At 29.3% G+C, this 13,883-nt stretch overlaps 1 protein-coding gene across 1 annotated transcript in view; it reads left to right on the forward strand.

Moving 5' to 3' along the window:
- The window catches only part of LOC106465872 (heparan-sulfate 6-O-sulfotransferase 2-like), a 10,407-nt gene extending 2,341 nt beyond the window's left edge, over window positions 1-8,066 (forward strand). The window contains exon 2 of the mRNA XM_013926113.2: window positions 3,689-8,066. Within this exon, the coding sequence (XP_013781567.1) occupies window positions 3,689-4,319 (631 nt within the window). The 3' untranslated portion in view covers window positions 4,320-8,066. The remainder of the gene's footprint in view (window positions 1-3,688) is intronic.
- The last annotated feature ends 5,817 nt before the right edge of the window (window positions 8,067-13,883 follow it).

Genomic DNA, 13,883 nt, shown 5'->3' on the forward strand with positions numbered 1-13,883 from the left:
AGCATTGCAAAGTGGCCTAATGATCCAATATGGTCAATGGTCTAAAAATACCCCCCCCCCCCCAAAAAAAAAAACAAAAAAAACTAGGTAGCACATCCACACATTGCCTTGATACTGGTGCACATAAAAAAATTCATTCTGTACATGGATTGATAAAATTAGAGGGAACATAGCCAGTGGCATATACAATGAAATTATGACCTCTTTAGACTTCTATTCAGTATTTCTCTAGATACAATCTAAAATCCTATTTGCCCTACCACTAACAACAGCACACTGCTTGGATTTCTTAGGAGACTGATCAATTGTTACACCAAGATCTCTTTCTTTCATGACACTGTTTAGGTTATTTCCATCCAAAATATACTTATAATTCAAATTATGATAACCCACATACATTATCTTGCATTTTTTATAATTAAAACCCATTTGCCATTTATTTGCCCAACTCACTAAATGATCTAAATCCTTTTGTAAATCACCAACATCCTCTTCACAGCTAACAACACCCAAGACCTTAATGTCATCTGCAAATTTAAGTAATTTATTGACTAGTCCTTCATCTATGTCATTGATGTAAATTAAAAAAAGCAAAGGTCCTAAGTCTGAGCCCTGAGGTACCTCACTTGTAAGATTAATCCAATTTCACTGAACTCCATTTATAACAACCCTCTGTTTTTGTTCCATCCAGCCACTCTTCTATCCAATTTGCTAATTTATCCTCCACACTTATGTCCTGTAGAGATATTTTTTTACAAGCCTTTTATTTGGCACCTTGTCAAATGCTTTCTGAAAATCCAGTTACACCAAACCTACAGTTTTACCCTCATCTACATAAGCAGTAACCTTTTCAAAGAATGTCAAAAGATTTGTAAGGCAAGATTTTCCCTTAGTGAAATCATGTTGACTATACAATAAAATTCTAAACTTTGTTAAATATGTTTGCAAAGCATCTTTTATCAGACTTTCCAAAACTTTTCCCAAACTGATGCAAGTCTAATGGGATAATTTTTATCATCTCTCTTGAAAAGAGGAATGACATTAGCTAACTTCCAATCCTTTGGTACCTGCTCACTATTCAAGGACTTACAAAAAAATAATAGCAAGTGGCTGACATATCCTATCCTTAATCTCCTTCAAAACGCTTGGAAAAATATTATCTGGCTTTTACATGCAAGGAACTGATAAAAGGTAATTTAACTTTCAAGGGCATCATTCCCTTCACAAAACACCAAAACCAATTAACTAAAGTATCAAAACAAAACTAAATGTAGTTCTTCACATCCACATCTATTCAACAAAGTTTAAAATACATTAGCAGCAAAAATCATATGTATATTACAGTTGTATATATTAACCTTGATGAAGCTGCAAAGGCAAAACATTGGTTAAAATAAAAATAATTGATTTTATATATATATCTGGAATGTAAAGGTAATTTTTTCTAAACTTTTTATTAATAGGTAATTTGTTTACATTTTTATCTTATCTTCTTTTCCATCTTCTCAGGTCACCATATTTGGGTTAGGCTTTTCAGTTTACTCGTCAGTCTTTGTGGTACAAGAAAATTACAGAAATTTCCAAATATAGTAGTTTTAAATATGTAAGAGTAAATTCTCTAATGATCTAGTTCTCATTGTTCAGTTTCTTTTATTTTCCTTAAAAGACAAACTGTGTAAACCAAAAGTTCAGCAAACTAATGCACTTCTTGAGAAATCTAATTGAGCTTTGTAGTCACACCTCATGAATTGCATCAATAAATGTATAAAACATATTTAAAAAGTGTTAAAACATAGAAACAGCCTCAGATACCATCAGATACTTTAAAATATACTTGCTAAAGTCCCCTTTTACAGTTAAAACATATGTAATGAGTTATTTTTTCTCCTAACTGTGGATTGATGTTTTCTTTTCATTAAATACAAACATTGCATGTTTGATTATTATTAAGTTAAAGTTACAATGAATTTAGACATAATGTATCTGTTTTGATGTGTACTTAATAATATAATTGAAAATCATGTATCTTTTTCCCCCTAGTTCTTTCAAATATATGTATATATTTAAGTGAAATAAATAGTATTTGATGAGTTGTTAATGCCTTGTCAGTATGCAAGACCAGTGAGACAAGTTAAAACTGTTTTCAACCAGATAACTTTTTCTTTTATGAGTTGTTGGTACTGTGATCTACAGTAAACCATCAATGAGATTCTCTTATAATTGGTATTTGATTAAGCTTGTCCTCAAGCCATAAATTTACCAATTCTTATGTGGATGCTTCAAAGGTATAATGCATCAAGGTCAGGGTTTCATCCATGGAAGTTGGAAAGCTTTAGAAACTTTCCCATGCTACAAACAGATTGATAATAAAAATGATAAAACCTAGTACATGCACTTTATATTTGCTACATTTTAATGTACAGTATATGAATACAACACAAAAGAAATAATTATTTAGCGATAACTTGGCAAAGTTTAAATATAATGGACAAAATCATGTATGAGAATCAGAGTCATCATACAGCTACATATGAAGAAGAGGTTACATTTGTCTGTATGTGTGATGATAAACAAAAAAAAGTATGTTGAAATTAATTATCCAAATAATAAATCTTGTTGTCTGATATATATATATATATATATCCTTTCAAAAAATTGTTGAATGAAAATCATTTGAACTAAAAACAGTATTTGCAATAACTGAGTTTTGTGTAGCAAAAGCACTTAAACTTTAAAAGTCAAACATTCATCTACATATACGAAAGGAACATGGCCATTAGTGATATGTAGCTCAAAGCCAGTATAGCAAAGCAGTTGATGTCAGTAAAATTGTTATTGTTGTTTTTGAGTGTAAAGCTACACAATGGGCTATCTGCACTCTGTCCACCACTGGGAATCAAACCCCAGACTTGAAAGTTGTAAGTCCATAAACTTACTGCTGACTCACTAGCAGATTGTCAGTAAAATAACTTTAATGAAATTACAATTGTTGGTTAACTGACTAACATGTATTAATTGAATAAACAATTCAACTTAATAATATTGTCTCGTGTTATAGTTGTAATTGTTTAAAAATAGTATTTGTGGTGAATATTAAGAACCCTCAAGTGAAAACAGAGGAGAACACATTATAATTTGTCAACAACACTAAATCTGTCATATCATGGGCCAACAAAGCCTTTTGCCATATACCAGGGCTCATCAGGCTGGCTTGGAATCTACAGACATAGTAGTGGTCCATGCACTACTTATATCATCAGTTTCTATGAACAATGACTGTTATGGCTCAAACCAAATTGAACAAGTGAAGTGTAATCATCATAAGTTATTTACTTATCAGGTTTTTTTGAAAAGAATTAATAACACAACATTATTTTAATTTTAACAAAAAATATTTATTTATTTACATTTATTGTTATTATATTTTTAAATTAACTTTACTTTCATTCACAAGAACTGACAAACCCGCAAGCTAGTCTTCTTTATGTACTAGTGTTGTTTATCTATCTAAAATTTAATTACTTTTTTCCTTTCTTCCACTATTCAATATTGAACATCATTTGACAAGTTATGTTGGAAGAGCAGCTGTATATGCCAAAGATACAGAGCAAAAAAAATTGCAAATGTTTTTCCTGTAATAGCTATTCATATTGTTTTAGTAATATATATAACTTACTGTATATTATAGGTACTTCTACATCACACTGTTAAGAGAACCTATAGCACGTTTTCTAAGTGAGTTCCGTCATGTTCAGCGAGGAGCAACGTGGAAGTCTTCTAGACACTGGTGTGGAGGACGAGTTCCAACAGAAGAAGAACTTCCATTTTGTTATAGAGGAGATGATTGGAGAGGGGTAACCTTAGAGGAGTTTATGAACTGCCCACATAATCTTGCTGTTAATCGTCAAACACGTATGTTGGCAGATTTAACACTTGTAGGGTGTTACAATAATTCAGTTATGAGTCATAGAGCTCGTGATCTCCTTATGCTAGCAAGTGCCAAAGAAAACTTGAAAAAAATGTCTTACTTTGGTCTTTGTGAATACCAAAAAATATCTCAGTATCTCTTTGAAAGCACTTTCAATTTACACTTTTTTCAACCTTTTGAACAATTTAATGAAACACACAGCAGTCTGATTATGAATGAGATTGATATAAAAGACTTGAGAAAAATACGCGAGTTAAATCATTTGGACAGTGAACTATATAAGTATGCTAAGGAACTGCTTCTTGCTCGATTTAAAAGATTGAAGAAAGATGATCCTGATTTTCAGGAACACTTCCAGAATCTTGGGATAAAAAAATATGCATTGAAATGAATAACAGCAGCTTAATAATGTGGTCTCATCTCAAAGTTTTTAGCTATTTCTATTATTAATGTATTTTCAGTATAATTCCTGTGAACCTATGAAAAAAGAAAATTACATTAATATGGAGAGGCAATGTATGAATAAAAGTTCGAATTTATTTGTATTCATGTATATACAAAAAACAAAAAGAGAAACTATTTTGTCAAAAACTTGTATTCTGAGCACAATATAAATGATAACAAGAATCATTATATTTCAAACATAAATTTGTTACATTTGATAAGTGATATTTTACAAATAACTGAGTGAATGTTTGAGATGCGTGTAAAGTGAGGGAGTCTGTTTTTCTCAGTAGGTAGAAAATATCTGTGATTATCAAAGAACAGTTTGTTTTTTTCTATGCTTTTTTAGTTGTCATTTAAGAAATTTATCTTACCTCTTTAAAACTATAAATCAAGAAGTATAATTTTCTCACAAAGATTAATTTCAGAAGTATATTTTTGTGAAAAGCCAAAAAATTCTGTCTTTTTCAGTTTGTCATTATACATTATTAATGGAGATAAATGCCAGTAGCACTTTTTTGATTTATAAGCTACATTATTTGTAAACAATTTAACACAATAAGAGACTATTGTTAGCATACGTACTGGTACATACAGTTGAGTTTTGGAAGCCTAAATGAGTTGAGTTTTTTCTACTTTTTCAGAGCCAAAAATGTGTAATTATTAAAAATTAATAGTTATTAAATGAGGATTTATTAGATTTTTTTCATTTATATAGTGTTAGGTAACAAAATGGTGCCTCTGTATATATATATATATATATTCACATAACATATTCGTTTAGCTTATATGCATATTATGTGTGGTATTTTGATGATGCAATATTTTCTACTTTTAAATAAGATGAATCAACTAGTATGAAAGTAAGTACTTTGGATTTTTATAGAATTAGATTATAGAAAACACATACAGGGACTTGGACTTGTGTGTGTACGAGTGTTGCATGTTTTGCATTGTAATGACACTGACGTGCTTGCTGTTCAGTATGATTGCCAGCATGTTATACTTAAGTGTGATCATACTCATACCACCTTCTATATGTTTAGCTAAAGAATTCAGTTCACATTTTTGTTTATTTAGACCTGTAACATGAATATTGATTTCTTGGTTTTCTGTCTTATCAGTGGAGAAATGTTTCTGTAAGTCATTCTGGCAGTGGCTAGAGGTAACATGTTGAAGGAGAAGTACTTAGTGCTGGATTTTAAGTTTTCATAGGCTTAACAGGAAAACAAGTGGGTAGTGTATTTTCGTAATATGAACAAGTATCATATTCTAAATCTGTAGCAATTTTAAACTAGTATCAGGCTAAGCCTACATAATGAAACAAGTACACACTGTCCAGCCTATGTCATTTAATATAACAACTCTATTTGCTGATAGGTGGGGTTGAAAAACACTGGTTAACTGACTAAATAGCTAACTCAATCTTCTAATTAATTAATAAAGCTTCTCAGTTAAAAGTAAAATTATGAATATCTCTCATAAAGTTTACATGCATGTTTGTTTATTGTCTTTTTTTGAGTTAAGATATAATTTAAGAATACTGGTTGAAAAAATATGGTTATCAAAAAGAACTTATAAATTCCAAACTATTCAATAATATAAAACAACAGTATATTAAAAAACAAATAATGAAATACTCATAGTTTAAATAAATGTAAATAGCTTACCTGATTTTATATTTGAATGTATTATGGTCCCGTTTTTAAACACATGTTTACTAGGCTTAAAACAAATTCCCTTAATAACTCTGGTCAACATTATAAATATATTTGTATATATCTCAAAACAGTCCTGTTTTTTTAAGGGGGCAACTAATTGATCGTGTTGACTGTTCTGGACATGGTTTAAGGTAACACACTCAAAATGTAAAAGAAAGCAACATCTTTTTTTATACAATACACAAAAATATTGATGTTTTATAATGTGTAATATTATTGTAATAATCTTCATGGAACATATTTTTTAATTGATTAATGCATTTTGATTTTAATTGGTAACATTTATAATTTATTTTCTGTCAATGTCTGTTTTATGTACACAATGTGAATTTAGTCATTTGATTTAATTTGGTTTCAAGGTACCAGTAACAACACAAAAAATACACTACAACAGTAAGATTTCAAAGTAAAGAAACATGATAATAGAGGACTTCTTTCTTCAGGGATAAATTAGAAATGTTTCCAATTATTATCATAGCAGAAAGCTGTCGTTTTACATCAATTGGTAATGTGCTCAGATTTAATGCATCATTTTGAAGATAACAGCTTTTTACACACACTGTGTTAATTCTGTATGGACCTGGAACTGAGATGTAAATTAAAAAAAAGGAACAATGAAGAAAACATAACATGAAACTAAAGCATTTTTTCTCATTTAAAGATGCTTGCAGCTAAACATACAAGTTAATGCTATTATGACACTTAAACTAGAAGAATTGAAATAACTTTACAATATTTATCAAGTCAATGGAGAAAGCAGTTAAATTTTAAATATTAGTAGCTTTAATGCAGTGATAGAACAGCTATAGGTTTAAAATACCAGTAACTTTACAACATTGATAGTCATTGAAATTTAGCAGCTGATTTAGAATATTAGCAGCATTACTGTATATTAACAGAATCAGTGAAGTTTCCAAGTAAAGATGTTTGTAGCTTTAATAAACTGGTAAAACCACTAGAGATAGCAGCAACATTACACATACATTTAATAATAAGCTTTTGCTAAATTTATATAACTACTTGAGGCAACAGCTATATTTGAGATAGTAATAGCTTTACTATATTAGAACCATTGTAGAGTGTAGCTAAAGACCTTGTTAGTTTTACTGCTAATGATACGACTAATAAGAACAGCAGCTAGCTTTTCATCATAAATTAGAAAAATAGAAACTTTTGCTAACTTAATGATGTAACTATATTTCATGCATTTGTAAATCCACTGTGTATACAGTAGATTATCAGTATTAGTAGCAATATCGTACAACCGAAACAAAGCTATTAGATCTGTTGCAAGCATTAGAATACTAACAAGCAGATTTAACTATTGATTTCAGTAATATCTATAAGATGTATTGGATTTTAATAGCTAAACTCTACTTTGAAAACCTGAGAGTTCTAGCCCAAGACTGAAGGCAATATTGTATGCAGCTAAAACCCATAAAGTCCATGCATAGAACTCGAGTGGGGAAACTAGCAGCTACACATTTCACACTAGTTATTTCTGTGACAAATATAAATTTTTGATTGATAAAATATTTTGTTAAAATCAATAAAATCCATTGATAATATGAATAATTGAACTATATCTACGTACATTAAGGATTTGTTTAAAACAAAAGTACTTTTAAAATCAACAAGGTTCATATTGTATCTAGAATTATAAACTGTTAACATGTTTAAGAAATGTATGTAAATTATAAATCTAAAAACCATGCAATTAAATAAAGCAATTTTTTGTACTTTGTAGAGTGCTGTTTTAATAATGTATTCTATACTTTATTCTATTTGACCAGAAAGACAGCTTAATTTTTGTGTTGATAAATTTATGATAGATAACTGCCACCATTACTAAAATGTTCATAAGAAAATGTATCATCCAATCAATATTATTTCAGATATATTTACTTTATAGATAAAAAGTTATGTATTTGATTTATTCTGTTTTCTTAATAAATCAGCATGTTTAAACATTCTATAGTTATCATTGTTTTTGTGTATGCATGATGAAACGTTATTGAAGCATTGAATAGTCAGTTTTTGTACTTACCTCACTGGTTACAACCTTAAACACCAGGGTTTAAGCCAATTAAAGAGAGTTAAAATACCATTATTTAAATAAAAAAACAATAGAAAACCTATAACACGAGTAAGGAGAAAAGTGGAAAAGTAAGTAATGATAAGAAATACACTAGACAGAAAGATAATACAGTAAACCTAGAAATTTATGAAAATAACAGTAAATTTAATATAACATTTTTTTCAGGTTTTTTTTAAGCAAAGTAAAATAAAATATTAAATGCCAGAGTTTTATCATAGAGGATCATAGAAAATCTAGCATTTGTTATGGAAAATGATAATATTTAATTCAGCAATACTTTAATAGTTAATTATTAAAGAAACAAGTATTAGTAACTTCAAAAGTGTGAAGAAACACAGTATAAAATTGAGAAATCAAAGCTATAAATGTGAAATGAATGAATTTCTATTGGAAAAAGACAGGAGTAATTGTAATTTAGTTTAAAATAGTAATTTGAAATTAAAGAATGAGTAGCAACAAATATTAAGATATTTATGTTAAGAAAGACAACAATGAAAAACAAGTGTAAAATAATTTTTCAACTAAATTAGGGCAGCAGTAACTGTAAAGTAAGTTATTTAAACTAAGAGCACAATACCAGAAAGTAACAATATCTAAAAACAAAAAAAGAAAATAAATTTGTCAAGCTTAAGTTACTAACGTTCATGAAGTTTTACCTACTTTGTACATTTTATTTATATACTTGAATGGAATACATTTTATATGATTGATGTTGATTATGAAAAGTACAAACAAAAGAAAAATGACATAAATGTTTGTATTTTATCGGAAAAACAAAATTCACAGACTATATATAAACTCCTGGTTGTTAGAGCATTTGATTTTGCAATCTGTGGATTAAAATTCCATCACTGAACAGGGTTGCCTTTTCAGCTGTGGGGACATTATGTGGTGATGGCTAATCCCACTATTCGATCAGGGTTAGCAGCTGGGAGAGTTGACTAGACTAGCTGCCTTCCCTCTAATCTATCATTTCAAAATTAGGGATAGTCCTCACGTAAATTTGCATAAATTCAAAACAAATAAACCCTTGGTGGCTTTTTAGTAAGCCTGAAAGATTATAATGCTAATTTTTGAACTCTGATTGGGTTCAGCAATCAGCCCATTGCAACTTTCTGCTTAACAAACAAACCCTCCTACAATATAAGCAAGAAATTTTAAAATATTGGCAATAAAAAAAACAACTGATAACCAAAATACTGAATTATCTTATAATGATTATTCATGAAGCATTAATCGTATTTGTCAAAACCTTAATGTACATGTAAATACCTATTATGTTATCAAGTCCTTAGCCCACATTTATTTCATAAGAATACAAACCCCAAATGTTTTGCAATTATCTAGATACATACAGAATATTAAATTTTATAGGTAAAACATTGTTTATTCTAATATGAATCTGCAGATTGTTTACTTTTGTGATCTGAATACTGTTAATATACACTTTTATTACTGTACTTCTTTAATTTAAATATCAGTTTTACTAATGTTTCAGCTGTTCTCTTTGATTTATATAGTATTTTCAACAGTTACTTTAACTCAAACTGTCATATTTAGAGCTGTCCTTATATATATATATATATATATACTACAGAGTTACAGTTGTCTTCCTTGGTTTATATGTTGTTGTTGACCACTGCTTCAGTTTTCCTTAATTTGGAAGTTAGATTCTGAAAACAAGGAGAAGTCGCGTCTTTCTCCAGGTGCTAACAGGAAGGTTTTGAAAATAAGCAGATGTTGCATTTTTGTATCAATATATATATATATGCAATTTGAAGCATTAAACTTTTACAGAATATAAGAAAACCATTTCGTTTTATTTTTTTGCAAATTTGAATCAATAGTAGCCTGTCTTCATTCAAAATAATATAAAACCATTCTCTAAATTCATTGTTTTTCTTTTTATTTGTTTAACCTACATTTTGAATACTGGTCACGATTTGTAATTTTAACAGGATATTTGTTTTCTCAAAGTTTTTTTCCCTGTATTTTTATAAATTGAGCAGTGTCAAAATACCTTGGTATCTTGCACATACCAACTGAACCAATTTTGACTTAAAACTTTGTAAAAACTTTTTGTTCTATACTTTTTCATCACCCTTTCATTTCCACTGAGAAATTGACTTGGATTTTTCCAAATGTTTTGCACCTAACCAATTTGCTAGACACATTCCAAGTGAATGAAGAATACCATTATGGGCAGCAGTATATAACTTTGATTGCATACTTAAAATGCAATTATATCTGTAAATAAATGAATAAAACAATTTAAAATGACACTGCTTTATGGTACATACCTTACATAATTAACCATTACTTCCCAAGACAAACAATCCATGATTGATATAACTTTGTATATTAGTCATTGTCATGATAACAGTGTACTTATAGTGTAGGTGAGACTTTTTTTTTTTTTTATGGATGTAAGATAAGTTGATATATTGAGCACACCAGCACTAGCTTTTTGTTCTGTGAACTTGAAAATATCTAAATTTTGGGATCATCAGTGGATTCATAATTTCAAGGGAAATTTAGTTCAACACATATGATGTACACTTATCGGGTAACTCGCACATCAATGAAGGCTTACTTGACCAGTTAAAAAAAAAGGAATAATATGCAAAAACAATCGAAAAATTAATTTGATCACTGGTATAAATTATTACATGTAGTAAGTTTTATTGCCCATCAGTTGTAATAAATTATAGTTGATGCACATAGAAATGAAACTAATTGGCAATGCATTGTGAAGAGGTCTGGTGGAGGAAAATACAACAGATTCTTGGGTAAAAGGTTGTAATAACTTATACATCATAGTAAAGCATGAAACACTTCAACATACTGATAAGCACAAAACAGGTTTAATTCACTTTGAAAATCTCCAGTAAAGTATGAAGTAATAGATAGAAGAATGTTATCTTTTACAGGATAGCATATTTTAGATTCGTATATACAGAAGTCTGTTACAAGGAAGAAGAAGCATAACTTGGAAGAACTGACCCTTTTGTAACAGTCAACAAATCTCGAAGAAAAAAAAAGCAGCTGATACAAAAAGTAAGTAAATGTAGGGATGGCTAATAACAATGCAAACAAGACAGTAGGGATGGTATTTGCATCATCACAATGTAATAGCACAGGCAAAATTAACATATAGCTACATATATATATATAACTATTCAATCACAAGTTTATTTAATTTATCCTATTTTTCTCTGTTAACATTCTACTACACTGTGCTATTATGTAAAGATGATGCAAATGTCATCCCTACTATTTTTTTTTACATTGTTTTCGAAGGATTGATACTAGCTATACCTTTAATTCCTTTTTGAAAAATTTTTCTTTACTTGTTTTTTTAATGTAGTGTTTCAATATACTTAGAAAGATTGTATTTATAACCAAGTTCTAAATATAATGAGGTGACAACTGTAATATTTATTGTTTACCTATTATTGGCTGGTAATTCCTGTTTCACCCTGTACTTAAACTTTTTAAAGGAATGCTAACTTCTGGAAGAAAGCTGACTTCAAAGGGTAATGATAACATTGTTTACACTAGAATTATGATTCTTTTACTACTAGTTAATAATAGCTATAAAAGCAGATACTCTGTTTGAAACTATGTCTCAACAGTGAAATTGGTTGACACCATTGTTTTGGTTTTTGAGTTATCGTGTAATAAAAAGAAGCAGTGGAAAGAACGACAAGAAATTCAAACTTTTTGCTGTGATAATGCCAGAACTTGTGACTCAGTCATTACATAGATATTGTTATAAAAGGAAACACAGTATAGTATTGTAAAGTTTTGATGATCTATTGAGGAGATATTTAAAATACCAATTTGATGAACAATCTGTGCCATCCCCACATAGGTCGTGCTTCCATCTGATTGATAAAATTAGTCTTAGGTATTTTCTAGAATAATAATCTTTACATAATAAATGCAATAAAGAAATAAAAAAAAACATAAAATTTTCATATGAAACATCTTTGATTTCTGATTTTCTAGTGAAAGTGATATAACTATAGTAAATTTAGAAAGATGAAACTTTATTGTGAAGGAACACCTACAAATTTCTACTTCATAGAGCTTTATATCAATTTTGTTGCTTTTATATCACTGTCCAGAGTAAAATGATACGCCCAACAACTGAAGAGATACACTCATATGATTTCTCATAATTATTGTTTTCATATCTCTTTTCAAAACTAACCTTTGAATACATACTTGTGGAACATAAAATACACGTTGTTTTGTATTATAATATTTATTCATTAAAAGTTTATTGGATGAAGGGATTTACTTGACTGAAGGTATATTATAGAGCTTTACCAGTAACGTATCTACATATCATCACATTTATACATTCAGAACTTGAAAAATAAACACAAATGATACACGTTTTGTTAACAACTAATAGTATCTTTCTTTACTGAAAACCTATTTATTGATAAATGATAAATTTTCTCTAGACATGCCCTCTATATCTCTGGTAATTTGAAAAATATATACCATCAGTGTTATCATTATGAAAAATAATTATTTTAAGAAGACTAGTTTAAGAAACAAAGCTAAGCATATTCAACACGATGATTTGTACCACTATATATGCAGAACATCAGTCTGGAACAATTATGCATTATGATTAATATAACTGTAAAAGAAATATTAAAACAAAAATACTTTCTTTTTTTACCTGTACAAATAGTTTTGACACTACACTTGGTTTATAGTGTACATGGGCACCTGCAGGAAGGGAAAAGTGGTCACCTAACTCACCCCCCCAAACCTGGATTTTCAAAAAGACAAAAAATCATAAGGTATTTGTATTTCGATTTCATAATTTTTTGAAACTTGAGTTACTTGACCCCCCTAATTTTTTTCTGCGGGTGCCCTTGACCATGCAGCTTCTATGGTATCACACACACTTCATAGTGTCCTATAAACTTTCTATAAACAAATGTTTGTAAGATAAAACTAAAACTGGTATAATTTCTGTAACTTTGCATCCTTAAATTGTTTACAAAAGATAGTACAAATTATGTGTAATTTATATGGCTCTTATACTAAGATTCATATAAAAGTACACATATAATCATCAACAAAAGAAGAACTATAAAAATTTAAACTAACAGAATCAAATATTGCCACAAAAATCTTAGAAACTTCTTTTTGGTCCAACAGTTGATGAAGTAAGTTTATTTATGATACATAACTATCAACTTTCACATCATGTAACGTGTATATAGCAAAATCATCTTTTTACAGTGGCTTATGAAAATATAACATTGCCTCAAAAATATAATCATGGTTAACAAGCTTTGAAAGCTATAAAAAATGGTCAGTGATTTTTTTTAACAATGTGATGTGCTTCAGAAAGTCAGAGAGGAAAGATGTTCAAACACAGATATGTGTGTGTGTGTGTTTATCATACACATATATAGCCAATTGTTTATACAAAAAGCAGACTGAGGAAAAACGGAAGACCAAAAAAAAAGTTGAACCTTAAAACTTTCAACAGGGTCCACTTGTCTTCCTCAGGAAAAAGTCCATCTGTCAAAAGTGCAATTTTTTTTCCTATTATACACAGCATACCCCCCCCCCGACCCATATATATGTGGTACGTAACTAACTTACCGTTGTAGACACTAACTACTAATTACGAACGGTTAATTTACGACGTGTCTAA

Source organism: Limulus polyphemus, unplaced genomic scaffold (genome assembly GCF_000517525.1).
Source record: "Limulus polyphemus unplaced genomic scaffold, Limulus_polyphemus-2.1.2 Scaffold2082, whole genome shotgun sequence".
In the NCBI taxonomy this organism is placed as follows: Eukaryota; Metazoa; Arthropoda; class Merostomata; order Xiphosura; family Limulidae; genus Limulus; species Limulus polyphemus.